Raw genomic sequence first — 27,803 nt, forward strand, 5'->3', positions numbered from 1 at the left:
TTCCGAAGGCAACGTCTGTTCCATGGGTTGTGCATTCTCACTACCAGAAAACTCCTCCTTATTTCTAAGTTGAATCTCTCCTTGGTCACTTTCAATTAATTATACTTTGGCCTTTACGGGTGGTTTTGAGAATAGCTTGACCCCCTTCCTCTCTGGGGCAGCCCTTAACCCCTCAAATATCAGCGGAGATCATGAATGACACATAAAATTACCTACCTGGATTCTGGGCTTTCCTGGCCGGCAGCGAGTTCGAATTCATCGAAAACAGCTGCTGTCAATCAGAGGCAGAGACTTAAATCGTTGCCAGAGGCTGCAATGGCCTTTTAATTCTTTCAGTAATAGAGCTCTCTATGAATGTATAACCGCCTATACACAAATCAGAGTATTTATAATATGTACACACACATAATTTAATTTAAAAAAAAAAAATCCAGCGTCTGGTTTTTTTGCCCATCTTCCCTCCCCAAGAAGAACGTCGCACCTGCCTCATTGGGGGAGGGGACAGGTGTATCGCGATCTTTTTTTTTCCTTAATTTTTTTTTCTTTTCCTGCAACAAATATACAATAAAATATATTGCTATGTACACGGCTGTCCCGTTCAAGCCACATGGGGCCTTCCCTTCCAAATTTTAAGCGGGGAAGGAAGGGAATTGAGAAGGGGGATAATAAGGTGGGGGAGGTTTTTTTTATTGCTTTGGACAGAGGTGGGGGATCGGGCTTAAGGTGGGGAAGCGGGCAGTCACCTGTTGGGGTGAGGGGAGACAGGGCGTCACACCTGAAAAAAGCAAAGCAAAAATTTGCCTTTTGAACTATTGCTATGTGGAGATTCGGTGAAGGATGCAAGAACGAAAAGGACCGGCCTTTTGTTGTTTTTTTTAAATTAATCTTGTCTCAGAGGGGAGGGGGGGCCTTGATCCTTCACCACAGCCCACCACTTTCCTGGGTTTGAAGGCAGGTTGCGTGCAAACGAGGCAGTAGTCGTCGTCCCCCCCCCTCCTCGGAGACCCCCCAACTCTCCGCATCCCGGGATTTTTAAAAAAAAACAAAAATTCAAAAGTTATTGCTTCGAAAGGATAATTCGGAGAAGGAGAGAAGGATGGGAGGAATGGGGGCAGAGAAAGGCGGAGGGGTATCCCTCCCCTGAGATTGCGCGAAGACGGCACGCAAAGGCAAAATGGGGGGGGGGGCGTCTCCCCCCCCCATTTCTCTACATCCCGAATTCCCGGAGCCGTAACTTCCCGCAATGTCTTAAGGTGCTTTGGATCGGGGCACAGCCCAAGCGAATGAACAAAGAAACGTCCGACAAAAGACCTCCTCCTCAAAACAGACCCACAGAGATGTTCAGCTAGCCCCCCACCCACCCAAATGAGACGTCTCTCACCACATCTGGGGTGGGAAAGCGCCGATTTCCCCCACATCCTACTATAACAGTGATGGCGAACCCTTTTTTTGATTCGTGTGCCAAAAGGAGGGGGCTGCTTGTGCTAGCATGCGCCTATGTGCCGACACTCATTCCTTCCCCCGCCACACATGCGCACTCTCACACGGCCCCTGCGCATGAGCACAATCCCTCCCACCGTTCCCGCGCATGGGCACAGGCCTCGCTGAAGCCTGGGACTGTGGGGAAAAAACGTCCAAATGGGCAAACCGGAAGTTCGGAAAAACAGACTTCCGGTTTCCCCCATTGGGTTGTTTTTCTCACTCCGGGCCTTCAGGAAGCTTCCCAGAAGCCTCCGGAGTGCGAAAAACAGCACAATGTGGAAACCGGAAGTCCATTTTTCTGAACTTCCGGTTTGTCCCTTGGGTAGGTTTTTGCATTCCCAGGCTTCAAGGAAGCTTCCGGAAGGCAAAACGGCCTTCCCCAAGGCTGAAAATCAGCTGGCTAGTGCGCGCGTGACATAGGGCAACCTGGCATGCCGTCCAATATGCCTCTTTGTGCCACAGAGTCATAGGTTCGCCATCGGGGTCCTATAAGCTAAAGTGCCCTGTATTCTTTTCGCAACGCTTGAGCCCCAAATTGCTAGGCCACAGGATCTAATCTCTTTCTCAACCTCAGCAGCTAGAAGCCTGGACAACAACTCCCAGAATTCCACAGCCCATATGAATTCTGGGAGTTGAAGTCTCCCCCCCAGCTGAAAGTGTGCTTGCTCGGGAATTCTGGGAATTGACATCCACCTAGCTTAAAGCATGTGGCCTGAGGTGAAGTCCCCCATATTAAAGTATGCTAGCTGGGGAATTCTGGGAATCGAAGTCCACCGCTCTTCCAGCATGTTGCCTGAGGAATTCTGGGAGCCAAAAATCCCCCCCCTTAAAGACTGGGGAATTCTGGGAATTGAAGTCCAACCTGCCCGCCCCTTCCTGCTGCCGAGGAAGAGAAGCCTTGCTCTAATCTCCTTCCCGATCAATAAATTAAAATTAAAAGTATGGCTTCCAAAAACGTTTTGTCCCTGTCTCCACCAACCGGTCCCGGGTGTCAAATCAAATCCGGGGAGGGTTGCCGTGGCGCCTGTGTTGCAGTGATGTCGTTCCCCGCGCTGCGCGAAGCTTGGGGCGGGGCGACCGCGAGGTTTGCATACGGTGAAATGCATATTAGTTAGCGTGATAGCCATGGCGGGTATTCAGTAGGTGGAAGAATCCGCATCCGGGCCTCTGCGGCTGCTGGTCTCGCTCGCGCACTTCGCACCCCCGCCCACCCATCCCTGGATGCCTGGGCTCCCCCACCCTCCTGAATCCTGACCCCGATTCCCAGCCTGTCCCGCCGTCAGTCCATCATGGCTTCCAACATCTCCAGGAAGAGCTTATGCATGGGGATTTTGCCTTCCAGTTTCAGGCTGTAGAAGTGGTGCAGGACCCGGGTGGCGGTTTGGCGCAGCAGCGGGAGGGTCAGCAAAAGGCGGCCGGCTCGGCGAGGCTCCTCGGGACGCCGCGAGGCTTCGTACTCCAGCAACGCCTCATGAAGGACGTCGCGGAGGCGTTGCACGGCCGCCATGTCCTCGATATGGACGGAGTCTGGGGGCAGAAGGGAAAGCGATGGGATTACAGGGATTGGTTGGAATTAGAACTCATGCCTAAGGTAGTCACCGTCTCCTGGTGATTGGCCCAAGTTAATCCAATGGGCTTTCATGCCTGAGGTAAAACTAGAATTCACATCTCCTGGTGATTGGCCCAAGTTAATCCAGTGGGCTTTCATGCCTGAAGTAAAACTAGAACTCGCTGTCTCCTGGTCACTGGCCCATGTTAACTCAGTGGGCTTTCATGCCTGAGGTAGAATTAGAACTCACTGTCTCCTGGTGATTGGCCCAAGTTAATCCAGTGGGCTTTCATGCCTGAGGTAAAACTAGAACTCGCTGTCTCCTGGTGATTGACCCAAATTAACCCATTGGGCCTTCACGCCTGAGGTAGAATTAGAACTCAGTGTCTCCTGGTGATTGGCCCAAGTTAATCCAGTGGGCTTTCATGCCTGAGGTAAAACTAGAACTCACTGTCTCCTGGTCACTGGCCCAAATTAACCCATTGGGCCTTCACGCCTGAGGTAGAATTAGAACTCACTGTCTCCTGGTGATTGGCCCAAGTTAATCCAGTGGGCTTTCATGCCTGAGGTAAAACTAGAACTCGCTGTCTCCTGGTGATTGACCCAAATTAACCCATTGGGCCTTCACGCCTGAGGTAGAATTAGAACTCAGTGTCTCCTGGTGATTGGCCCAAGTTAATCCAGTGGGCTTTCATGCCTGAGGTAAAACTAGAACTCACTGTCTCCTGGTCACTGGCCCAAATTAACCCATTGGGCCTTCACGCCTGAGGTAGAATTAGAACTCACTGTCTCCTGGTGATTGGACCAAGTTAATCCAGTGGGCTTTTATGCCTGAGGTAAAACTAGAACTCACTGTCTCCTGGTGATTGACCCAAATTAACCCATTGGGCCTTCACGCCTGAGGTAGAAGTAGAAATCGCCGTCTCCTGGTGATTGGCCCATGTTGACTCAGTGGGCTTTCATGTCTGAGGTGAAACTAAAACTCACCATCTCCTGGTCACTGGCCCATGTTGACTCAGTGGGCTTTCATGCCTGAGGTAGAACTAGAACTCACTGTCTCTTGGTCACTGGCCCATGTTGACTCAGTGGGCTTTCAATGTCTGAGGCAGAACTAGAACTCACTGTCTCCTGGTCACTGGCCCATGTTGACTCAGTGGGCTTTCATGCCTGAGGTAAAACTAGAACTCACTGTCTCCTAGTGATTGGCCCACGTTAACCCAGTGGGCTTTCACGCCCGAGGTGGAACTAGAACTCACCATCTCCCAGTTTCTAGCTAGACAAGACGCAGCCTCTCCTCTGAGCTCACCTGAATTGGCCAGGGCCAAGGCCTTCAGCAGCACATATTCCTCGCGTTCCAAGCGCAGCGCCCGGTATTTCCGCACCAGCTGGAGGACGACGCTGCTCAGCTCCAGCAGCCCCGCCGTCCGGGCCGCCTCTTCGTCGAGCGCGAAATCCTCCGCAAACACAATGTCGTCTTCACAAGGCAGCGAGCGCCAGGCGACGCCGAGGAGTAAAACCTCCAGCCAGACGCTCTGGAGGACGGACATCTGATCAGCCAAAGACAACGCCGGGAACCCTGAGACGGAGAAAGCAAACCTGAAAAGTCCTCACCTTACAACCACCATTCAGCCCAGCATTGCTATTCCTGAACAAGACAGGGGCTAAGTGAGTTTGGCCCCTTTTACCAACTTTCTTGCCACAGTCGCTAAACGAATCAGTGCCTTTGTTTTAAGTGAGTAAAATGGTTGTTAAATGAACCTGGTTTTTGCATTGACTCTGGTTGTCAGACGGTCACATAAACGTGAGTTGTGATGGTTGTGACCTCGGCTGCATAAAATGTTAAAAACAGTCATAAGTCATTTCCCCCCCAGCTCCATTATAACTTGGAACATCACTAATTGTTGTTGTTAGCTGTGGCCCAGCTCCTGCCCCAAGGATTGTGGATGTGGGGGAGACATCCACATGCTGCAGGCCTGTTTTGCCCCCGTGGAATCTGCTGATGAAGGCTCCTCTGACCAAGAAGACATGAGTGACAGGGAGGAGGAGAGTGTGGCAGACAGCTCAGAAGGAGATCAATTATCTAGCTCCTCCTTGGATTCAGAACAAGAGTTAATGATACAGCCATGCATGCGGAGACCGATGCATAGGCAACAACAACTGAGAGATTATTATCAAAGAAAATGAGGCCACCTGTGGTTGGGTGGGGCTGTGGTAATTAGTGAGGCTGCTATAAATAGCAGCCTGTGGGTTTGGCCATTGTGGAGGATTATCTGATCGTTGTGTTTCGTGACTGCTTTACTGACTTTGACTTTTTGTGTGCTGATTTTCCCCTGCTTTGAAACTAAACCAGAGCAAAGTGTGTTTCACTTTGTGAAAGAAGAAGGACTGTGAATTGCCTCACAGCTGCAAGCTAAATATCACAGAACTGATAAAGGACTTGTACAAATTACCAGTTTGTTTGGAGACGAGTGCTCTTTGCTATACCAAAAGAGGGCTTGGTTTAAGTGACTTTTCATTATAAAGAACATTGTTTTGAATTTTCAAACGTGTGTGTGTGTCTGAAATTTGTACCTATGAATTTTTGGGAGGAGTCTACCGGAGAGCCCGACAGAACACTAATAAAGGAAGGATTGCAAATCAAAGATGACCTGTACAGAAAGGGCCAATTTATAATCACACTTTACAACAATTTCTAAAGAATATCTTTTTTCCCCACATAATTTTAACTTCTATTTTTTTTTATTGGCTTTGAGTTTATTGAAGTACAAAAAGTGCAAACGGTGAATCCAAGATTGGTACCATTGGAAGGAAATAAACAAGGATATGTAAATAAAAGTCACAGTTAACAACCCCCAGCCTTGCTCCCAATAAACAATTTTTTAAAAAGTAAAATATATAGGGAAGGAGCAACAAAAATTATGAATGACATGAAGACCTCACTGGAGAGTGTGCAATTTTTGGCTGATCTCCATTATAGCACACATAAGACATCCAGATTGGACTCAACATCAGCAGAATTATCCAAAAATTGTTGTGCCCATACAAGCAAAGTAGGCACAGAATATTTTCCAAGGAGGACAAAGAATCAGTGGATTTAATAACGGGCAAAAAAGGAATAAAATGGAGACACAGTGCTCCATCAACAGATACCCAGGTATCAATATATGTTCTGCCGGCTTCTAGTACAAGCCTCCAATGAAAAGGAAATTGGTTCAAAACAGACACATACACGCAGTAGAAGTCCAGTAAATGTTTTTTATCTCAACAAAAGAGAAGCAAAACTCCCTTTTAGAATCCAAAGGGATTTCTTGCATAAACAAGGCAGTAAGGGATTACAGTCCGATAACAAGGCAGGCATTAAATCAACAATAAACCAATACTGTGAAGTTCGGCACAAATACTGTTTGTTCCAGACGTGGCAAAAACTTACAAGGATTTCTTTTCTCAAACTCCGTGACTCCCCACAACTACGATCAGATAATCTCCACGCTGCTGAGCCCGCACGCTGCCAATTTAACAGCTGCTATAATTACGTGAGCCCCACCCAACCACAGGTGGATTCTCTATCCCCTGTAATATTTCTTCAGTTGTTCTCTCCTATGCATAACTCTACGCATGCGTGGGTCTAACAATTCATCATCCGAATCTACCGAAGATAATGGAGATTGGCTTCCTGGGCTGTCTGCCAAGCCCCCCTCTTCCAAGTCACCCCCACCTTCTTCTTCTGAGGAAACTTCACTACCTGAATCTGTCGGCAATAAAACAGGCCTATGACATCTTGATGTTTCCCCTGCATCCACCTCCACATTCCTTGGGGCAGGAGCTGGGCCAGAGCTAACCACAGCAAATATCTAACATGAAAGCCAAACAACAACAAACAGGAATAAGTAGGTGTATCACCAAAAGCACAAAAGCTATCAAGTTCTATCCTCCAATTAACTTCTAATTTTATGTTGCAAGGGATTAAAACAGGATTTGTGTGTGCAGGAAAGCAAAGGTGTTTTTTTCAACAGGTCAAGAGTTGCTAAAATAGAATAATTAGGTAATATTAGGACATTAAGAAATATTACAGCTTAGCTTCCTAGGTTTACACTACTTTTCAATACTTTAATGTCCTTTTTCGTAGGATCTAATGGGAGGGAGACCTGGGCATTGCTAGTTCTCAACTTTTGACTGCAACCTGTTGTGGTTAGCTCTGGCCCAGCTCCTGCCCCAAGGACTGTGGATGTGGGGGAGACATCCACATGCTGCAGGCCTGTTTTGCGCCCCCCCCCCCCGTGGAATCTGATGATGAAGGCTCCTCTGACCAAGAAGACATGAGTGACAGGGAGGAGGAGAGTGTGGGACAGCTCAGAAGGAGGTCAATTATCTAGCTCCTCCTTGGATTCGGAACAAGAGTTAATGACACAGCCAAGCATGCGGAGAGCGATGCATAGGCAGCAACAACTGAGAGATTATTATCAAAGAAAATGAGGCCACCTTTGGTTGGTTGGGGCTGTGGTAAGTAGTGAGGCTGCTAAAAATAGCAGCCTGTGGGTTTGGCCATTGTGGAAGATTATCTGATCGTGGTGTTTCGTGACTGCCTTGCTGCCTTTGACCTTTTGTGTGCTGATTTTCCCCCGCTTTGAAACTAAACCAGAGCAAAGTGTGTGTCACTTTGTGAAAGAAAAAGGACTGTGAATTGCCTCACAGCTGCAAGCTAAGTATCACAGAACTGATAAGGGACTTGTACAAATTACCTGTTTGGTTGGAGACAAGTGCTCTTTGCTATACCAAAAGAGGGCTTGGGTTAAGTGAATTTTCATTATAAAGAACATTGTTTTGAATTTTCAAACGTGTGTGTGTCTGAAATTTGTACCTGTGAATTTTTGGGAGGAGTCTACCAGAGAGCCCGACAGAACACAACCGAGACCAGAATTTCCATGGCTAAGTAAAGGCAGTTATAAAGTCATCCTATTTTATAATATATGTATATATATATGCTCCGATTTATAAGTGAATCCCTGAAGTTGTTAAATGAATCAGGTGGTCGTTATGTAAATATGGCTTCCTCCATTGATTGACTGGTTGAGAAGGTCGCAAACAGGATGCTGAAGCCGTCGTAACTCCATGACGGCTGCCAAGCGCCCAAATTTTGACCCCTTGACTGTATGTGATGGCTGTAAGTCGCTTTTTTCAGCGCTTTTGAATGGCCACTAAGCAAGAAATGTGATAAGTCTGAGGACCATCCGTGATTTGCTCTTATTTTACCGAAAGAGTAGTAGATGCTTGGAACAAACTTCCAGCAGACTGAATCGAAACATGCCTGGGATAAACATACTGTATATCCATCCTAAGATAAAATACAAGAAAAAGTATAAGGACAGACTAGATGGACCAGGAGGTCTTTTTGTGCCATCAATCTTCTATGTTTCTATGAATGAAACAAACCAGGGGTAGGCAAAGTTGGCTCTTCTATGGCGTTTGGGCTTCAGCTCCCAGAATTCCTGAGCTTAACATGACCCCTGCTCTAGGAAAATAGAGAAGACAGCATTGGGCACAGATGGAAAACTTTGTGGCTTACCTGGTATATTTTTGGCCCAGCCAATGATAACCACAATTTCCCGGTCGGCCAGGTCACACAAAGTGCTTGCGGCTTTCGCGGGGCCCTCGGGAAGCGCCGGGTCGGGCATGGCGTAGAGTTTTTCCGGTTCGGCGACCAACAAGTGCGATACCATTGTGTTCATGGGGGCTGGTCATTGGAAGGGAAAGAAAGAGAAGGCGTTTGGCTTTTTCCCAAGAGAAAGAGAGGAACAACAAAGGGAGGAAAATGAATAAGGGAGGGAGGAAAAAATCATGGAAGAGACAACGATGCCCCAGGTCTCCTCTTTGGATGTGTGTGTGTGAGAGAGAGAGAGAGAGAGAGAGAGACAGACAGACGGGAGAACTTGAAATTATGCTAAGTGGTTTGATGAGTAGAAAAATGGAGGATGCAGAAAAGTGTAAGTAATATTTATTAAAAGAAAACTGGAAGTTATTTCATTATTTTTTAAATGTGCTTCGGTTTTCTTTCTTTCTTTCCTCCTTCCTTCCTTCCCTTCCCTTTTCTTTTATCTTTTCTTTTTCTTTCTTCTCTTTCTTCTTCCCTTTCTTTCTGCCTTCCTTCTTTCTCATTCATTCCCACTCTCCCTCCCTTTATTTTCCTTCCTTTCTTTTTCCTTCCTTCCTTCTTTCCATCCTTCCTCTTTCTTTCTTTCTTTCTTTCCTCCTTCCTTCCCTCCCTTTACTTTTATCTTTTCTTTTTATTTCTTCTCTTTCTCCTTCCCTTTCTTTCTGCCTTCCTTCTTTCTCTTTCATTCACTCCCACCCTCCCTCCCTTTTATTTCCTTCCTTTCTTTCTCTTTCTTTCCCTTCCCTCCTTCCTTCCTTCCTTCCTCCCTCTCTCCTCCTTTCCTCCAAGCAAGGGACTATCTAAGGCAAAGAAATCTGGTTCAGCATCACTCTGGATCACCCTAGACCAGGGGTAGGCAAAGTTGGCTCCTCTATGACGTGTGGACATCAACTCCCAGAATTCCTGTGCTAGCATGATTGGCTCAGGAATTCTGGGAGTTGAAGTCCACACGTCATAGAAGAGCCAACTTTGCCTACCCCTGCCTTAGACCAGTGTTTTTCAACCAGTGTGCCGCAGCACACTAGTGTGCCGTGAGACATGGTCAGGTGTGCCGCGAAGCTCAGAGAGAGAAAGAAAACAAGAGAGAGAGAAAGAAATAAAGAGAGAGAGAGAGAGAGAAAGAGAGAGAAAGCAAGAGAGATAGAGAGAAAGAAAGAGAGAGAAAGAGAGAAAGAAAACAAGAGAGAGAGAGAAAGAAAGCAAGAGAGAGAGAAAGAAAGAGAGAGAGAGAGAGAAAGAAAGAAAGCAAGAGAGAGAGAGAAAGAGAACAAGAGAGAGAAAGAGAACAAGAGAGAGAAAGCAAGAGAGAGAGAAAGAGAGGGAGGGAAGGTAGGAGAGAGAAAGACATAGAGGGTGGGAGGGAGGGAGGGAGGGAGGGAGAAAGAGAGCAAAAAAGAGGAAGGAAGGAAGGAAGAGAGAAAGAAAGAAAGAGGGATGGAGAGAGAGAAAAAAAAGAGAAAATAGAGCGAAAAGGAGGAAGAGAAAGAAAAAAATGTTGTCCAAACTTTTTTTAGCCGCTCCCCCCCCCCCCCTCAATGTACCCCAGGGTTTTGTAAATGTAAAAAATGTGCCATGGCTCAAAAAAGGTTGAAAATCACTGCCTTAGACCACCTCCAGATCCTAAGATGGCTTAGCAGGTATGTCACTCAAGCCTGCTTAAACCAACAATGGTTTGTTGGTCTGCAGCTGGCCACAACGTCTCCAGAAGTAGAATCCCAAAACTGAGGTTTCTGCACCCCCAAATTATGCGAGAGATTCCGCAAACTCACCTGACTTCTTGGCGGTAGCTGTGGCGATCTGCGGGGTCACAAAAGTGCTGGGATAGGGGGCACCGTCCACCTCTGGCCGGCGTTTATATTTCTGGCGGCCCCCGCGAACCCGGTCAAGGCGTACCCCTGAAAATTGGCACGGGGGGGAAGAAAGGAATAACAGTTACGGCTCGGAAGAAAACATGTAGTTTCGTTTCTTGCTAAAGACCGTTGTCCCCTTGTGCCTTTCTCAAAACATCCAAATCTTCCCTCAAAACGTTGACCCTTCTTCCCTCCAATTCAGTGGTTCTCAGCCTGGGGGTTGGGACCCCTTTGTGGTCGAAGGACTGTTTCACAGGGGTCGCCTGAGACCCTGGGGAAAGACAAATTTCCCACGGTGTTAGAAAGTAAAGCTGCTATTCGTACATATTTTTACAATCCCACCAATTAGGCATTTACAGTGGGGTTGTTGCTCTGACCTTCCTGCCAATCAGCTTCAAGCTCTGTTGGGGGAATTGGCGCTAGACTTATGGTTGGGAGTCACCACACCACGAGTCCTCAGAGAGAGGTGGCATAGAAATTCAATAAATAAATAAGTAAATAAATAAGTAAGTAAGTAGATAGATAGATAGATAGATAGATAGATAGATAGATAGATAGATAGATAGATAGATAGATAGATAAATAGATAGATAGATAAATAGATAAATAAACAAACAAACAAACAAACTATATTAAGAGGTCGCAGCATTGAGAACCATTGCTCCAAATCCTTCCTTCCTTCCAAGGGATTGGGATTTAACTGTGGCACAGAGGCATAACTGTTATGCTCAGAGGCAGTGTCTTCATCATTCCGCGCCAAGCTGGAGCAAAGCTTAATGGTAAATTAAGTGTGATTAAAAACTCTGGCTCCTGGGAAAATTGCCCACCAAAACTTCCCTTTTGTTTCTGCAAAATGAAACTAAAGGGTGTGGCTGGATTACAACACCCATCATCCCTACCCCATGGTATTGTGGAGGATTGGGATGGTTCTTCAGAAGCTGCTTTTGAAAGCCAAAGTTGGGGTTGGGAAGGCTGTATGGGGGGGAAGAATTTAAGGGGAAGGGAAGGGAAGGGTAGGAAGGAAGGAAGGAAGGACTAAGTTCAGAATAGGATATTGATTTATGATTGAATAAAAGTATATAATTGTGTAAGTTATTGATATATTTTAAGGTATACATATTGATATAAATATGGAAACATTATAGGATTAATAATAATAATAATAATAATAATAATAATAATAATTTATTAGATTTGTATGCCACCCCTCTCCGTAGACTTTTCCAAAAAAAGCATTTAAAGAAGATCAAACCATAAGCCATAATATTGTTTACAACGGTCTAATCTTAAATTACAATCTAAGGTGCATTCCGCATCATAGTTAGCATTCCATAGGCCAAAAGTTAAACTTCCTCTAAAACAGTTTCATCCACATAAGTGAAGGGGAAAAATCGAACCCATTTTACAGACAGTCCTCGTTTAGCGGCTGCCTCGTTTAATGACCATTTATTTATTTATTTAGACTTCTATGCTGCCCAATCCCAAAGGACTCAGGGCTGATTACAATAATATGAAAAAAAAAAAGTAACATATTTGCAACCCATTCTTGCATTCACGAACCTTGTAGGTCTGTCAATAGTCAAGATAGTCAGCAATCTTTAAGTTTTGCTTAATGATCAAATTGCTGGTTCCCAATTGTGGTCAGTAAATGAGGACCCATCGTTGGAGATTTAAGCTCCTTTCCCCCCAAAATAAATTACCTTCCTTCAGCATGCCCACACGCAGGCACTTGGTGAAACGGCACGCCTGGCACGCTTTCCGCCGACGTTTGGTGATTTCACACTCGTTGGTCGCTGGACAGCTGTACTCAATGCTTCCTGCAGGACAGAGCAACGGCAGCCATGTTAATCCACCACAGTCAATCCTTGACTTACAACAGCTGATTTAGTGACTGTTCGGAGTTACGACGCCACTGAAGAAAGCGACTTAAGACTTAGTTTTTTAAAAAATTGACTCTTTTGAAGGGTGTGTAAATGTGGTTTACCTCTATGCATCTGTCGATGGCCAGTTTATTTTTTAATTATTTATTTAGTACAGTTTGTTTAGTGACCATTTGAAGTTACAACGGCACTGAAAAAAGAGACTTAGGATTTAACTCTTTTAAAAAATTGACTCTTTTGAAGGGTGTGTAAATGTGGTTTACTTCTATGCATCTGTCGATGGCCAGTTTATTTTTTAATTATTTATTTAGTACAGGTAGTCCTCGACGTACAACAGTTTGTTTAGTGACCATTTGAAGTTACAACGGCACTGAAAAAAGCGACTTAGGACTTAGCTCTTTTAAAAATTTTACTCTTTTGAAGGGTGCGTAAATGTGGTTTACCTCTATGTGCTTGTCGATGGCTAGTTTTTTTTAAAAAAATATTTATTTAGTACAGGTAGTCCTCGACATACAACAGTTTGTTCAGTGACTATTCAAAGTTACAACGGGACTGAAAAAAGCAACGTAGGATCGTTTTTCACATTTATGACCCCTGTAGTATTCCCCAAGGTCATGCGATCAAAATTCAGAGGCTTGGCAATCGACTCCCATTTGTGATGGTTGCAGTGTCCGGGGGGGGGTGTCATGTGATCCCCCCCCCCTTTGCAACCTTTTAACAAGCAACGGGGAAGCCAAATTCACTTAACAACTGTGTTACTAAGCTAGTAAGGCTATAAAATGGAGCAAAACTGAGTTAAGAAAAACTCACTTGGCAAAATAAATTTGGACCTCAATTGTGGGGCGTAAGTCGAGGACTACATGTAGTTTACTCAATCTGTCCTACAGGCTCAACAACAGCATTTCATTCCTGAATAGACTGACAACTAAATAAAGCCACTGTAAATTGCCTGTGGGCGTCTTAACTCTCCCAGCACGGGGCAAATAAAGTTTCTAGTCCAATCCAGGTAGCTTTTAATGTTCCTATTTTATATCCCCCCTCCAGCACAGTGGAACAACACCCTCCACCCCCCCCACCCCCCAAAAAATCTGATTTCCTCCAGGCTGGAAAGTTTTTTTTAAAAAAAAATTCTGTTAGATAAATCACTTTTAACTCCTGGAATTTCCCCTCCTGCTTTGTGACGCAACCAAATTGGGGAATTTTTGAAAGATTCCCAGTGATTTGTCAAAACCAGACAGATGGGTGTCAAAGTTAGGGAAGAGCGTGGATTTAAAGCCAGGGCGTGCAAACCAAAACGTACTTCATGTCTTAGTTATAGGAGCCTGTTTTGCATTTGGTTTCCTGGTCGGGTTTCCAAGAATCCAAAGGGATTTAAAGAGATCTTCCAGGTTTGATTTGTTGTTTTTTTTTAATGTGAAGATGAACATTCAAAAGACATGCTAAAGGAGAGAGCCTTCCCTACTGTTTGTTTCTGATTTATTTCTGACATTTGTATCTAACCAAAATTAAGGGGAAAAAACGTTTTAGCAAAAAAAATTTAGAAGGCAATAGGGTTGATATTCCTGGAGGGGTCTGTAATATGGTAAATGATTTAGCTTTACTAGATAAATGGTCAAAGCAATGGAAACTGCAGCTTAATGTTTCCAAATGTGAAATAATGCACTTGGGGGAAAAGGAATCCTCAATCTGAGTATTGCATTGGCAGTTCTGTGTTAGCAAAAACTTCAGAAGAGAAGGATTTAGGGGCAGTGGTTTCTGACAGTCTCAAAATGGGTGAGCAGTGTGGTCGGGCGGTAGGAAAAGCAAGTAGGATGCTTGGCTGCACAGCTAGAGGTATAACAAGCAGGAAGAGGGAGATTGTGATCCCATTATATAGAGCGCTGGTGAGACCACATTTGGAATACTGTGTTCAGTTCTGGAGACCTCACCTACAAAAAGATATTGACAAAATTGAACGGGTCCAAAGACGGGCTACAAGAAGGGTGGAAGGTCTTAAGCATAAAACGTATCAGGAAAGACTTAATGAACTCAATCTGTATAGTCTGGAGGACAGAAGGAAAAGGGGGGACATGATCGAAACATTTAAATATGTTAAAGGGTTAAATAAGGTTCAGGAGGGAAGTGTTTTTAATAGGAAAGTGAACACAAGAACAAGGGGACACAATCTGAAGTTAGTTGGGGGAAAGATCAAAGGCAACATGAGAAAATATTATTTTACTGAAAGAGTAGTAGATCCTTGGAACAAACTTCCAGCAGACGTGGTTGGTAAATCCACAGTAACTGAATTTAAACATGCCTGGGATAAACATATATCCATTGTAAGATAAAATACAGGAAATAGTATAAGGGCAGACTAGATGGACCATGAGGTCTTTTTCTGCCATCAGTCTTCTATGTTTCTAAGTGCAGGGTGCGTTCCAAAAGTAATGCAATTTTTTTAAAAAGTAATTTATTGAACAGATTTGCACAAACACTTAAAATTCGTCAAAGTACTATCCTTGGGCCTCTACACATTTTTTCCAGCAACTCTGCCATGACCGGTACGCGCCCTGGAAGGCGTCTTCGGGGACCTCTCGCAAGGTCTTTGTCACGGCTGATTGCCTTGCCATAACGCGCTACGAGTCTGCAAGTTCCTGGCCAAACACCAGGTGCCAACGCTGCCCCACCCCCCCATAGTCCTGACGTCGCCCCAGCAGACTTCTTTTTGTTCCCTTGGATTAAGGCAGTCCTGAAAGGAACCCATAGAAGAGATCCAATCAGCCGTGACAAAGACCTTGCGAGAGGTCCTCGAAGACGCCTTCCAGGGCGCGTACCGGTCATGGCACAGTCGCAGGAAAAAATGTGTAGAGGCCCAAGGACAGTACTTTGAAGAATTTTAAGTGTTTGTGCAAATCCGTTCAATAAATTACTTTTTAAAAATAATCGCATTACTTTTGTATGTGCAGGACGTTCGATAAAATCATTTCAAATGCAGGCAGTCCTCTATTTAACAACAGTTTAGGATGAAAAGAGGCCCTCCTACACATTAAATCACAGCTTTAATGTGCCCACAATTCCTCCCTGCCCGTCCCAGCACATGTGGGGAAGGCCTCACTGAAGCCTAGGACGGTAAAGAAATGGTCAAATAGGCAAACCGGAAGTTCAGAAAAACAGACTTCCGGTTTGCCTGCTGTGCTGTTTTTCACACTCCGGAAAAAAAGGTTCCTGAAGCCCCAAAGTGCAAAAAAACCCAGCACAACAGGCAAACCGGAAGTCCGTTTTCCAAACTTCCTGTTTGTGCATTGCGCGGTTTTTTTGCACTCTGGGGTTTCAGGAAGTTTCCCTGAAGGCTCCAGAGGGTGAAATGACCTTTATCAAGGCTGAAAATCAGCTGGCTAGCGTGTGAGGTAGGGCAACCCCTCGAGTGCTCTCCGATATGGCTCCATGTACCACCTGTGGCATTTGTGCCACAGGTTTGCCATCACGGGGATAGGGCCTCCTTCTTGAGCAGAAACATAGAAACATAGAAGTCTGAGGGCAGAAAAAGACCTCATGGTCCATCTAGTCTGCCCTTATACTATTTTCTGTATTTTATCTTAGGATGGATCTATGTTTTATCCCAGGCATGTTTCAATTCAGTGACTCTGGATTTATCTACCACGTCTGCTGGAAATTTGTTCCAAGGATCTACTACTCTTTCAGTCAAATAATATTTTCTCATGTTGCTTTTGATCTTTCCCCCAACTAACTTCAGATTGTGTCCCCTTGTTCTTGTGTTCACTTTCCTACTGAAAACACTTCCCTCCTGGACCTTATTTAACCCTTTAACATATTTAAATGTTTCGATCATGTCCCCCCTTTTCCTTCTGTCCTCCAGACTATACAGATGGAGTTCATGAAGTCTTTCCTGATACGTTTTATGCTTAAGACCTTCCACCATTCCTGTAGTCTGTCTTTGGACCCGTTCAATTTTGTCAATATCTTTTTGTAGGTGAGGTCTCCAGAACTGAACACAGTATTCCAAATGTGGTCTCACCAGCGCTCTATATAGCGGGATCATAATCTCCCTCTTCCTGCTTGTTATACCTCTAGGTATGCAGCCAAGCATCCTACTTGCTTTCCCTACCGCCTGACTGCACTGCTCACCCATTTTGAGACTGTCAGAAATCACTACCCCTAAATCCTTTTCTTCTGAAGACCTCCAAGGTCCCTTTTAGCTCTATTCTGACTGATGCATCTTCTTGTAATGACCCCATAATCCCTTGCAGGGTGGAATCTGGATAGCTGAATAGGGCTAGCAGAGTGTATACTGGCCCACTGCCCTTCCTGTCACCAATATGGAGTTTTGTTCAGCAGCTATAATTCTCATTGTGCCCAGGGAGAGAAATATCTCCCTCTACCTAGGATCGAACTCACAAGCCTCCTGACTGGGAGCGAGATCTCCACTTCTAGGCCAGCGCACCACAGTCTCTTCTAGACTAGAAGACCTCCGGGGAGTCCCTTCGTGCTCCATTCAGATTGGTCGATCGATTGATAATCTATCACAGCTGTGAATGTCTATCGGGTTTAAGGAAGGAAGGACGGAAGGAGGACGGACCGTAGAGCTAGGAAAAGGGAAGAACTGACCTTGGATCGTCCGCTTGAAAAACGCCTTGCAGGCTTCGCAGGAGGCCACCCCGTAGTGGTACCCCGAGGCGATGTCCCCGCAGACCAAGCACAGTCGCTTGGGCATCGTGTTCAGCATGTATTTGCCCCGTCCGGGAGCTTCGTCCACGTCCTCATGCCGTCGGCGGGAAGCTCCAGTCCCAGCCGGTAAGGTGCTGGCGGTCTCGAGCTCAGCTGGGGCCCCGCTGGTGCTGGTATCCGAAGACCCGCTGGGACTGTGCTGGACGAGGCTATCGGGCGAAGCCGGCTCGGTTTTGATGAAGAATTCCGTCCGGCGTTCCCGGGAGGACATGGCTGGAGAGAGCTCTGCAGGAAGGAGGGGAAGATCTTTATTGATTTATTTATTCTAGGGTGTTTTTTTTAATTTATCTATCTTTATTTTTTTCTATTTCTACTACTTTTTTTCCTCATCATTCCTATCATCCTTTTCCTCCCACTTAGGACTGTATGACTGTAATTTGTTGCTTGTATCCTAAGATTTTTATTAATATTGTTTCTTCATTGCTTATTTGACCCCTATGACAATCATTAAGTGTTGTACCTCATGGTTCTTGACAAATGTATATTTTTATTTTATGTACGCTGAGAGCATCTGCACCAAGACATATTCCTTGTGTGTCCAATCACACTTGGCCAAGAAAGAATTCTATTCTATTCTATTCTATTCTCTATTCTATTCTATTCTCTATTCTTCTATTCTATTCTCTATTCTCTTCTCTATTTTCTATTCTTCTATTCTATTCTCTATTCTCTATTTTCTCTTCTCTTCTCTATTCTCTATTCTCTATTCTCTATTTTCTATTCTATTCTTCTATTCTATTCTCTATTCTCTATTTTCTCTTCTCTTCTCTATTCTCTATTTTCTATTCTCTATTTTCTATTCTATTCTTCTATTCTATTCTCTATTCTCTTCTCTATTCTCTTCTCTATTTTCTATTCTATTCTTCTATTCTATTCTCTATTTTCTCTTCTCTTCTCTATTCTATATTTTCTATTCTATTCTATATTTTCTATTCTATTCTAATCTAGGCCCTCATTTTACCGACCTTGGAAAGGCTGAGCCTACTGAGATTCTATCTGCCAAACGGCTGGCAGCCGGTAATCTGCAGAAGTAGCCTGCAGTACTGCACTCTAACCACTGCGCCACCAAGGCTCTCAGTAGAGTTGGGAGTAGAGTAGCAACAGCATTTAGACTTATATGCCGCTTATCAGTGCTTTACAGCACTCTCTCTAAGCGGTTTACAGAGAGTCAGCCTCTTGCCCCCAACAATCTGGGTCCTCATTTTACCGACCTACTGCACTCTAACCCAGAGGCTGACGTTTTCTGAACTGTCTTATTGTGTGTTTGTGTATTTGGGAGTGGGTAACGTCATCAGTGCTGGAAAGGAGTGGGATTGATGATGATAATAAATAATAAATAATAAATAATAAATAATAAATAATAAATAATAAATAATAAATAATAAATAATAAATAATAAATAATAAATAATAAATAATAAATAATAAATAATAAATAATAAATAATAAATAATAAATAATACATAATACATAATACATAATACATAATACATAATACATAATAAATAATTATTATTTATTAGATTTGTATGCCGCCCCTCTCTGTAGACTTGGAGCAGCTCACAACAAAATAATAACACTGTAACAAATCTAATATTAAAAACATCTAAAAAGCCAACATTAAAACCATACAACACAATCATACCACGTGTAAACTATATAAGCCTGGGGGATCTCAGTTCCCCCATGCCTGGCGACATAGGTGGGTCTTTAGCAACTCACGATAGGCAAGGAGGGTGGGGGCGGTTCTAATCTCCGGGGGGAGTTGATTCCAGAGGGCCGGGGCCGCCACAGAGAAGGCTCTTCCCCTGGGTCCTGCCAGACGACATTGTTTAGTCGACGGGAGCCGGAGAAGGCCAACTCTGTGGGACCTAACCGGTCGCAGGGATTCGTGCGGCAGAAGGCGGTCCCGGAGATATTCTGATCTGATGCCATGAAGGGCTTTATAGGTCATAACCAACACTTTGAATTGTGACCGGAAACTAATCGACAGCCAATGCAGACTGCAGAGTGTTGGAGAGACGTGAGCCCACGATAGCTCTCGCAGCCGCATTCTGCATGATCTGGAGTTTCCGAACACTTTTCAAAGGTAGCCCCATGTAGAGACCATTGCAGTAATCGAACCTCGAGGTGATGAGGGCATGAGCGACTGTGAGCAATGAGTCCCGGTCCAGATAGGGCCGCAACTGGTGCACCAGGCGAACCTGGGCAAACGCCCCCCTCGCCACAGCTGAAAGATGGTGCTCTAATGTTAGCTGTGGATCGAGGAGGACGCCCAATTTGCAGACCCTCTCCGATGGGGTTAGTAGTTCCCTCCCCCAGTCTGATGGGTGGACAGATGGAATTGTCCTTGATGAGGAGGAGGGGGGAGGAGGAGGACTGTAGAATCCTTGTTGCTCTCTGGCCTTGGTGACCTTTCATGACCCAACTAAATTATATCATCAGTACTAGGATGGAGTGGGGTTTACAAGGAGGAGGAGGAGGAGGACTGCAGAGTCCTTCACAATCTCTGAGCTTGGTTGTTTCCTTGGAAACATTACCAAGCTGGGCAACATCATCACTGCTAAGTAACGAGTGAGGTTTGTTTCATCCAGGTTAAAGCCCACGTCGTATTCACATAACCAACCCAGTTTGTTTGTTTGGTTCACGGGTAGGCAACGTTGGGCTCTTCTATGACTTGTGGACTTCAACTCCCAGAATTCCTGAGCCAATCATGCCAGCTCAGGAATTCTGGGAGTTGAAGTCCACACGTCATAGAAGAGCCAACTTTGCCTACCCCTGGTTTGTTTCATTCATAGAAACTTAGAAGATTGATGGCAGAAAAAGACCTCCTGGTCCATCTAGTCTGCCCTTATGCTATTTCCTGTATTTTATCTTAGGATGGATCTATGTTTATCCCAGGCATGTTTAGATTCAGTGACTGTGGATTTACCAACCACGTCTGCTGGAAGTTAGAAACATAGAAACATAGAAGTCTGACGGCAGAAAAAGACCTCCTGGTCCATCTAGTCTGCCCTTATACTATTTTCTGTATTTTATCTTAGGATGGATCTATGTTTTATCCCAGGCATGTTTCAATTCAGTGACTCTGGATTTATCTACCACGTCTGCTGGAAGTTTGTTCCAAGGATCTACTACTCTTTCAGTCAAATAATATTTTCTCATGTTGCTTTTGATCTTTCCCCCAACTAACTTCAGATTGTGTCCCCTTGTTCTTGTGTTCACTTTCCTACTAAAAACACTTCCCTCCTGGACCTTATTTAACCCTTTAACATATTTAAATGTTTCGATCATGTCCCCCCCTTTTCCTTCTGTCCTCCAGACTATACAGATTGAGTCCATGAAGTCTTTCCTGCTAAGTTTTATGCTTAAGACCTTCCACCATTCTTGTAGCCCGTCTTTGGACCCGTTCAATTTTGTCAATATCTTTTTGTAGGTGAGGTCTCCAGAACTGAACACAGTATTCCAAATGTGGTCTCACCAGCGCTCTATATAAGGGGATCACAATCTCCCTCTTCCTGCTTGTTATACCTCTAGCTATGCAGCCAAGCATCCTACTTGCTTTCCCTACCGCCTGACTGCACTGTTCACCCATTTTGAGACTGTCAGAAATCACTACCCCTAAATCCTTTTCTTCTGAAGTATTTGCTAACATAGAAGTTTGTTCCAAGCATCTACTACTCTTTCAGTCAAATCATATTTTCTCACGTTACTTCTACTTCATTCGTGTCTCTGGCAAAAGTGAGCCAAATTGATTCCCTCACCTCAGGTCCTTCTGTCATGCGAACCCCAAAACCCCAGTTTAGTAACGGGGCAGGCCGACTTAATTATATCGCCCCAGTTCCTTGTCTTGTGTGAATGCCCGCAGCTTTTGAGTTAGCCATTACCCCTTCTTAACAGAAGGTCGTTAAAAAGGGACCGAGCGACCTCATAAATACCAGCATCTGAATTTTGAAAACGGGGGGAAAAGGGGGCGCGAATGCTTTGACGGTCATTAAGCGTGAGAATCGGTCACAAAAAGTCCCCCTTTTCCCCAGTGCCATCGTATAACTCAAACCGTCACTGAGTGGATCGTTATAAATCTCTTATATCTTAATTCCGCAAATTGCGTGCGGAGGGGGGGCATTTTTTGGAGGCTCGTTGGGTTCAATTTCCAGGAGGAAATTTGAGGGGAGCTGAAGCCCCCCGCCCCCCAAAAAATCAGGGTGATGGGCACAGCAATCCTGCAAACCCACCCACCCCCCCGCTGGAAAAATAACCTTCTGATAATTAAGCCACCGAGACCCCGTCTTTCAAAAATTAGCCGTGACTTAATTTCCTGGGTTTCGAGATGATACACGGCCTCTGCAGTTCGGGGGGGGGGGGGTTAGAGAAGGGGGGGGGGGTAAAGTGAGCTGGAATGAGCGCCTCCCCACCCCACCCACCCTCTCGTCTGACTTCTGTGCCCCTCGTTCAGCTATTGGGTCCGATCTGTAGATCCCGGCACCCAGCCAGGAGAATGAAACGGTTTCAAGGTCACTCCAGGAAGATCCTATCAGGCATGGCGTGGAGGTGGGGGGGAGGCAGGAATGAAAGCAGGCTCGGTCACCTTGGGTTCCCTCCCTCCTTTCTAGCATTCCTCCTGACTCTCAAGGATGCAACACCCACCCCTCCACCTTGAAAATTAAAGGATTCAGTCTATTCAGCCTAGGGTTAAAATCTTTCTTTCTTTCTTTCTTTCTTTCCTTCTTTCTCTTTTTGTTTTCTTTCTTTCCTTCCTTCCCTCTTTTCTTCTTTTCCTTCTTCCTTTCCTTCCATTTTCTTATTCTTTCTTTTTCTTCCGCCTTCCTTCCTTTTTCTTCTTTTTTCTCCTTCCTTCCTTCCCTCCCTCCCTCCTTCCTTTTTCTTTCTTCTTTCTTTTTCTCCTTCCTTCTTTCCTTTTTTGTCTTCTTTTTCTCCAATCTTCCCCTCCCTCTTCCTTCCCTCCCTCCTTTTCTTTCCCACCTTCACTAGTTATGAAGTGCTCCCCAAGCCATAGTCTAGACAGACCACGATCAGTAGCAAAAGTGTAACTTTGGTTCGCCCGCAACTGTCCCTTTGCAGACATATCAGCCCAACCTGTTTCTCTCTCTCTCTCTCTGTGAGTGAGAGAGACAGAGAGAGAAGGAGGGAGAGAGAGAAAGACAGAGGGAAAGAAAGAGAGAGGGAAAAGAAGAGAGAGAAAGAGAGAGAGAGGGAGGAGAGAGGGAAAGAGAGAGGGAGACAGAGAAAGAAAGCGAGAGGGAGAGAGAGAGAGAGAGGAAGGAGAGAGAGAAAGAGAGAGGGAAAGAGAGAGGGAGACAGAGAAAGAAAGAGGGAGAGAGAAAGAGAGAGGGAGACAGAGAAAGAAAGAGAGAGAGAGGGAGAGAGAGAAAGAGAGAGGGAGGAGAGAGAAAAAGAGGGAAAGAGAGGGAGAGTGTGGTGGGAGAAAGAGAGGGAACGAGAGAGGGAAAGAGAGAGAGGGAGACAGAGAAAGAAAGAGAGAGGGAGGAGAGAAAGAGAGAGGGGTGGTCTCAAAACAGACTTGGAGGGGTATCCCTCACCAGACCCAAACAGGGATCTTTCGAATACGTTCCCTAATAATATTCTCGTTAACAAAATCTGGAGGAAGAAAACGCCACCAGCCATTTTGTTCACGCGGAAGAAGCCGGCTCTGCGGCACAGAGGATGGGTTACGGAACCCTGGACCTGTTCACACAACCGATCGCCCCGATTTCACCGAGCAGTTTGAATTTTTTTCCTCTTCTCTTTTTTTGTGTGTGTGTGTGTGCAAGTTTTGCATTTCTGCGGCCGGACGAACCTTTGCCCTCTTTCAATCTGCGGCACTTGGAGGGCCCAAGTAGAATTGACGCAAGAGGGTGTGTGTGTGTGCGTGCGTGTTTTGTGTGTGTGTGTGTGTGTGAAATTGGGTGCCCCTTGGTCGACTTTCGTCCGGGCCCCCCCCGAAACATTTGCCAAGTCTTTCTCCAACTTTGCACTTAAGAGGGGGAAGAAGTGGCATTACATAACACACAAACACACACACACACACCCCTGCAGACAGACTCCAATCCATGACTCAGGGAAGCTGCAAGGGCTGTGTGACACACACACACACACACACACACAAGGAGTTCCTCCGTGGCTCTCCCTGCACCTAGAAGCCACGTGATCCTTTGCAGAAACCATTTCTCCTTTAAAAGTCACCCTTGGTGACCTTTGACCTCCCAGGGAGTGGATTCCTGCGGGTTCCTCCCCCTCCAAACACACGCACACACACACAACAAGCCACAGGGCCTCTCTTAGGGGTCCGGGATGGGGTGGGGGGCATGTTGCAATTAAATTGAATTTAAAAGTCGCCTCTGCACCCGTTCTGCATTCACACGTGTCTTGGCGCCAACTAGATGCCAGGCTCAGTTTGCAGGGAGGGGGGGGTGTCTAAGAGGTCACGTCCAGCTGTCCGAAGCAGCCAGCGCTGGACTCTGTCCAGGTGAGGGAGTCCAGGTATCCAGGCACATCTGGGGGGGGGGGGGGGAAGAGGTATGTGTGTATGTGTGAGGGATTTTTTTTGCCATGCACACATGCTCTTCTACCATGTGCTTCGGAAAGAGCGAGCTGGGTGTGTGAATGCCTGTCTGGTCTTCCCCTGGACCTCCCTTGTTGCACCCAATGGCCCCCCCTCCTCTTGCCTACACCCCCCCTCCACACATCCCCCCCTCAAACTGCAAAGTTGTAAGTGACAGTTCATCCTCAGGCATGTCCAGGAATGCTCTCTCTCTCTTTCTTTCAATCTCTCTCTCCCATTTCTCTCTCTTTCCTTCTCTAAATCTCTCTCTTGTTCTTTTTTCTCTCAATCTCTCTTTCCTTCTCTCTCTTTCAATCACCCTCTTTCTTTCTCTTTTTCTCTCAATCTCCCTCTCTCCATCTTCCCCCTTCTTTTGATCTCTGTCTTTTTCTTTCTCTCAGTCTCTCCTCTTTCTCTATTTCAAGCTCCCTCTCTCCCTCTCTTTCAAGCTCCCTCTTTCTTTCTCTCTTTCAGTCTCCCCCCTTTCTCTCTTTCAATCTCCCTCTTTCTTTCTCTTTCAATCTCCTTGTTTCTCTCAATCTCTCCTCTTTTTCTCTCTCTTCCAAACTCTTTTTCTCTCTTTCAAGCTCCCTCTCTCCCTTTTCAATGCCCTCTTTTCTTTCTCTTTCTCTCTCTTTCATTCCCCCTTTCTTTCTTTCTCTTTCACTCTCGTTCAATCTCCCTCCTTTCTCTCTTTCAATCTCCCTCTTTCTTTTTTTCTCTCTTTCAATCTCCTTCTTCTTTCTCAATCAATCTCTCCCTCTCTTTCTCTCTCTCTTCTAATCTCTTTCTTTCTCTCTCTTCCAAGCTCTCTCTCTCTCCCTTTCTCTCTTTCAATCTCCCTCTTTCTTTCTCTCTCTCTATTCCAATCTCTCTCTCTCTCTCTCCTTCCATCAGGGGGCGCCCACCTCTCCGCCTCCCTACCGGCAAATCCCCACATTTGGCCACGATCTGCCGGCCCTGACATCCCCAGCGGGGTGGGGGCAATCGCGGAGGCGACCCTCCTGCCCCCCCCCCCGCCCGAGTCCCGGCTTGCTGGAGAGAGAGGACGGGAGAGCGGGAGAAGCCGGGGAGGCGCTGGTCTCCCCCTCTTCCTCGCCGGGCAGAGACGCCCCCACGTGTCCCCCCCTCCTCGGCCCATGGGACCCCCCTCCAGGCCCCCTCCTGGACCTGCCCCCCCCCAGCCGGCCCCTCCCCCGGGGGGGGTCCCTCTCCTGCAGCCCCCCGCCCCCTTCCCGGCTCCAGGCTGGCACTGACCTTGGAGCCGCGGACCAAGGGCTCGGCGCGGGCGCTGCAGGGCCGGGGCGGCCGGCGGGGGTCCCGGCGCTGGGCCGCGTCCGGGCGGCTGGCCTCAGTGGCCCCGCGCGCCGGGCACCGGGCGGCCCATGAGTTGGCGGAGCAGCGCGCTGGCCCCGGGCTCGAGGACACAAAAGGACATCGCAGCCCACTTCCTACTCGGCTCCCTCCAGCTGGCGGGGGGAGGGGCATGCAGAGCAGGGGGCGGGGTCGCGTGCGCACGCCGCCCCCCCGGCCCTCCGCCCCCTTACCTCCCCCGCGCGCGTCCCCGCGCCTGCACGCCGCCGCTCCCAACTCGGGGCTGCAATTATACAGTACAGTATTTATATTTAGATGATGAAGAAGAAAGAGGATAGATAGATTAGATAGATGATAGATAGATAGATAGATAGATAGATAGATAGATAGATAGATAGATAGATAGATAGAATAGATAGATAGATAGATAGATGATAGATAGATAGATAGATAGATAGATAGATAGATATAGATGGATAGATGGATAGATGGATAGATGGATAGATGGATAGATAGATAGATAGATAGATAGATAGATGTAGAGATAATCGAGAGATGATATATGATAGCTAGATAGGATAGATGGATGATATACAGTATGATAGATAGTATACTATAGAAGGATAGATGGATAGATAAATAAATAAGATAGATGATAACTAAATATAGATAAATAGATGGATGGATGGATGGATGGATCAGATAGAGATAGATAGATAGAGTAGATAGATAGATAGATAGAGTAGATAGATAGATAGATAGATAGAGTAGATAGATAGATAGATAGATAGAGTAGATAGATGGATAGATGGATAGATGGATAGATGGATACATAGATGGATAGATAGATAGATAGATAGATAGATAGATAGATAGATAGATAGATAGATAGATAGTCTTAGGGGAGGGGCGGCATACAACTCTAATAAATAAATAGATGATAATGATTTATATACATAGATAATGATAGATACATACATGATACATAGAGGAAATACATGTATATGATATTTGATAGATAACGAGAGATGATGATGAGAGAGTGACAGATATAATATATTGCAATAGATATATTGTTGCAAAAAGGAAGATGAAGCAAGAGATAACTTCCTCCCTTCGATTCTACTCAATACAATACAATATCAACTTTATTTGATTAGTCAATCGACCATATCAAAGCGAGAAAAAGGACCACATCGGTCGTCATAAAACTGTGACAGGTTAAAATACAATAAAATTGGCTAAAATAGAGGGAATTTGAATAAATAATAAGTTAAAATGCAGTATGATTTGCTAAATTGAGTAGTAAAACATAACTCGTGCAAAGGATTATATTAAACAAATCTACTGATATAAAATATTCTTAAGTGCGTTCATCTCCTTTGCATGCCACCCCAATATGTTCTATAAGACATATTCTCATCTGAACAGCCCTGACTACTCAAACTTTGGATTTCTACATTCACCTAGCTTCCAAATTCTGAACCTTTGCAAGAATTCACACAGGCTGAAGAATTCCTGGGTATTGCTGAGGTTGAGCCACGTTAGCGTAGACAATTAGGACTGAGAGGTGGCTCTTCATCCAGAGCAGGCCCTCCTAGCTGAGGATGATGGGATTTGTAACCATCACATTTTAGGATTCCTACCTGGTTTCCTCTCCCTAGGATCTTTGCAGTCCCGACGCTGGCCAGTAGAGGTCGCACGTCCCCCAAAATGGACAGTTCTCTATTTCACCCAATGGCAGAATGGGGAAAAAAAAGGGGGGGGGGGGGGAGAGAATCAATTAGTTCTTCAATTTTTCCCACAGTCTTGAATTTGGTACCATATTTCTAAATCTGAAGGGAGAAAAAAAATCCATCAAATTGACATCTGCCTAGTACAGTTAGTCCTCTACATACGACCAAGAATTTAGGTTGTTAAGTGAGAAATTTGTTTTGCCCCCATTTGACAACTTCTTGTGCCACGTTTCTTAAGGGAATCACTCCGGTTGTTAAATGAGGAATGCGATTTTTAAGGGAATACGGCCGTGACCCGAGAAACTGCAGTCGTCATAAATGTGAGTCAATTGTCAACCTTCTTAATTGTAAATCATGTGACCCAAGATGCTGCAGAGGTTATAAGAGTGAAAAATAGTGCTGAGTTGCTTTCTTTTCAGTCCGTTGTAACCAAACGGTCATTAAACAAGGTATTTATTTATTTGTTTGTTTGTTTGTTTATTTGTTTGTTTGTTGACTGATTGATTGATTGATTGATTGATTGATTGCACTTATATGCCGCCTTCCCAAGGACTCGGAGCAGCCATTGTAAGTTGAGGACTAACTGTACTAAATTTTAAAAAAACAATAGCCAGCCATCAATGGACACATAGAGGTAAACCACATTTACACACCCTTCAAATAGTCAATTTTTTTTTTTTTTTAAAGCTGTCTGGAACCCACACCGCATTTCTGATATAAACACTCTAGAAAATGTCCAGAGATACTTTACGAGAAGAGCCCTCCACTCGCAACAGAATACCCTACGCCAGTGATTTTCAACCTTTTTTGAGCTGCGGCACATTTTTTACATATACCAAAATTATGGGGCACATTGAGCAGGGGGGGGGGCAGTGGGGGGGGGCTAAAAAAGTTTGGACAAAAAAACTATCTCTCTTCCTCCCTTTCGCTCTATTTCTCTCCCTCTTTCTCTCTCTTCCTTCCTTCCCTTCTCTGTCCATCCCTCTTCTTTCTTCCTTCCTTCCTCTCTTTTTTGCTCTCTTTCTATCTCTCCCTCCTTCCCTGCCTCTCTTTCTC

At 45.4% G+C, this 27,803-nt stretch overlaps 1 protein-coding gene across 1 annotated transcript; it reads right to left on the reverse strand.

Moving 5' to 3' along the window:
• Positions 1–297: 297 nt before the first annotated feature.
• ESRRA (estrogen related receptor alpha) lies at positions 298–26,677 on the reverse strand. Its single transcript, XM_070766182.1, has 7 exons — positions 26,658–26,677; positions 17,017–17,361; positions 12,232–12,348; positions 10,451–10,576; positions 8,595–8,762; positions 4,338–4,607; positions 298–3,009 (listed from the first exon to the last, which is right to left on the reverse strand). Exons 2-7 carry the CDS (start codon positions 17,345–17,347, stop codon positions 2,762–2,764), a joined length of 1,260 nt encoding a protein of 419 aa, XP_070622283.1. The 5' UTR covers positions 17,348–17,361; positions 26,658–26,677; the 3' UTR covers positions 298–2,761.
• Positions 26,678–27,803: the final 1,126 nt, after the last annotated feature.

The sequence above is a fragment of the Erythrolamprus reginae genome, chromosome 13 (genome assembly GCF_031021105.1).
Source record: "Erythrolamprus reginae isolate rEryReg1 chromosome 13, rEryReg1.hap1, whole genome shotgun sequence".
NCBI lineage: Eukaryota > Metazoa > Chordata > Lepidosauria > Squamata > Dipsadidae > Erythrolamprus > Erythrolamprus reginae.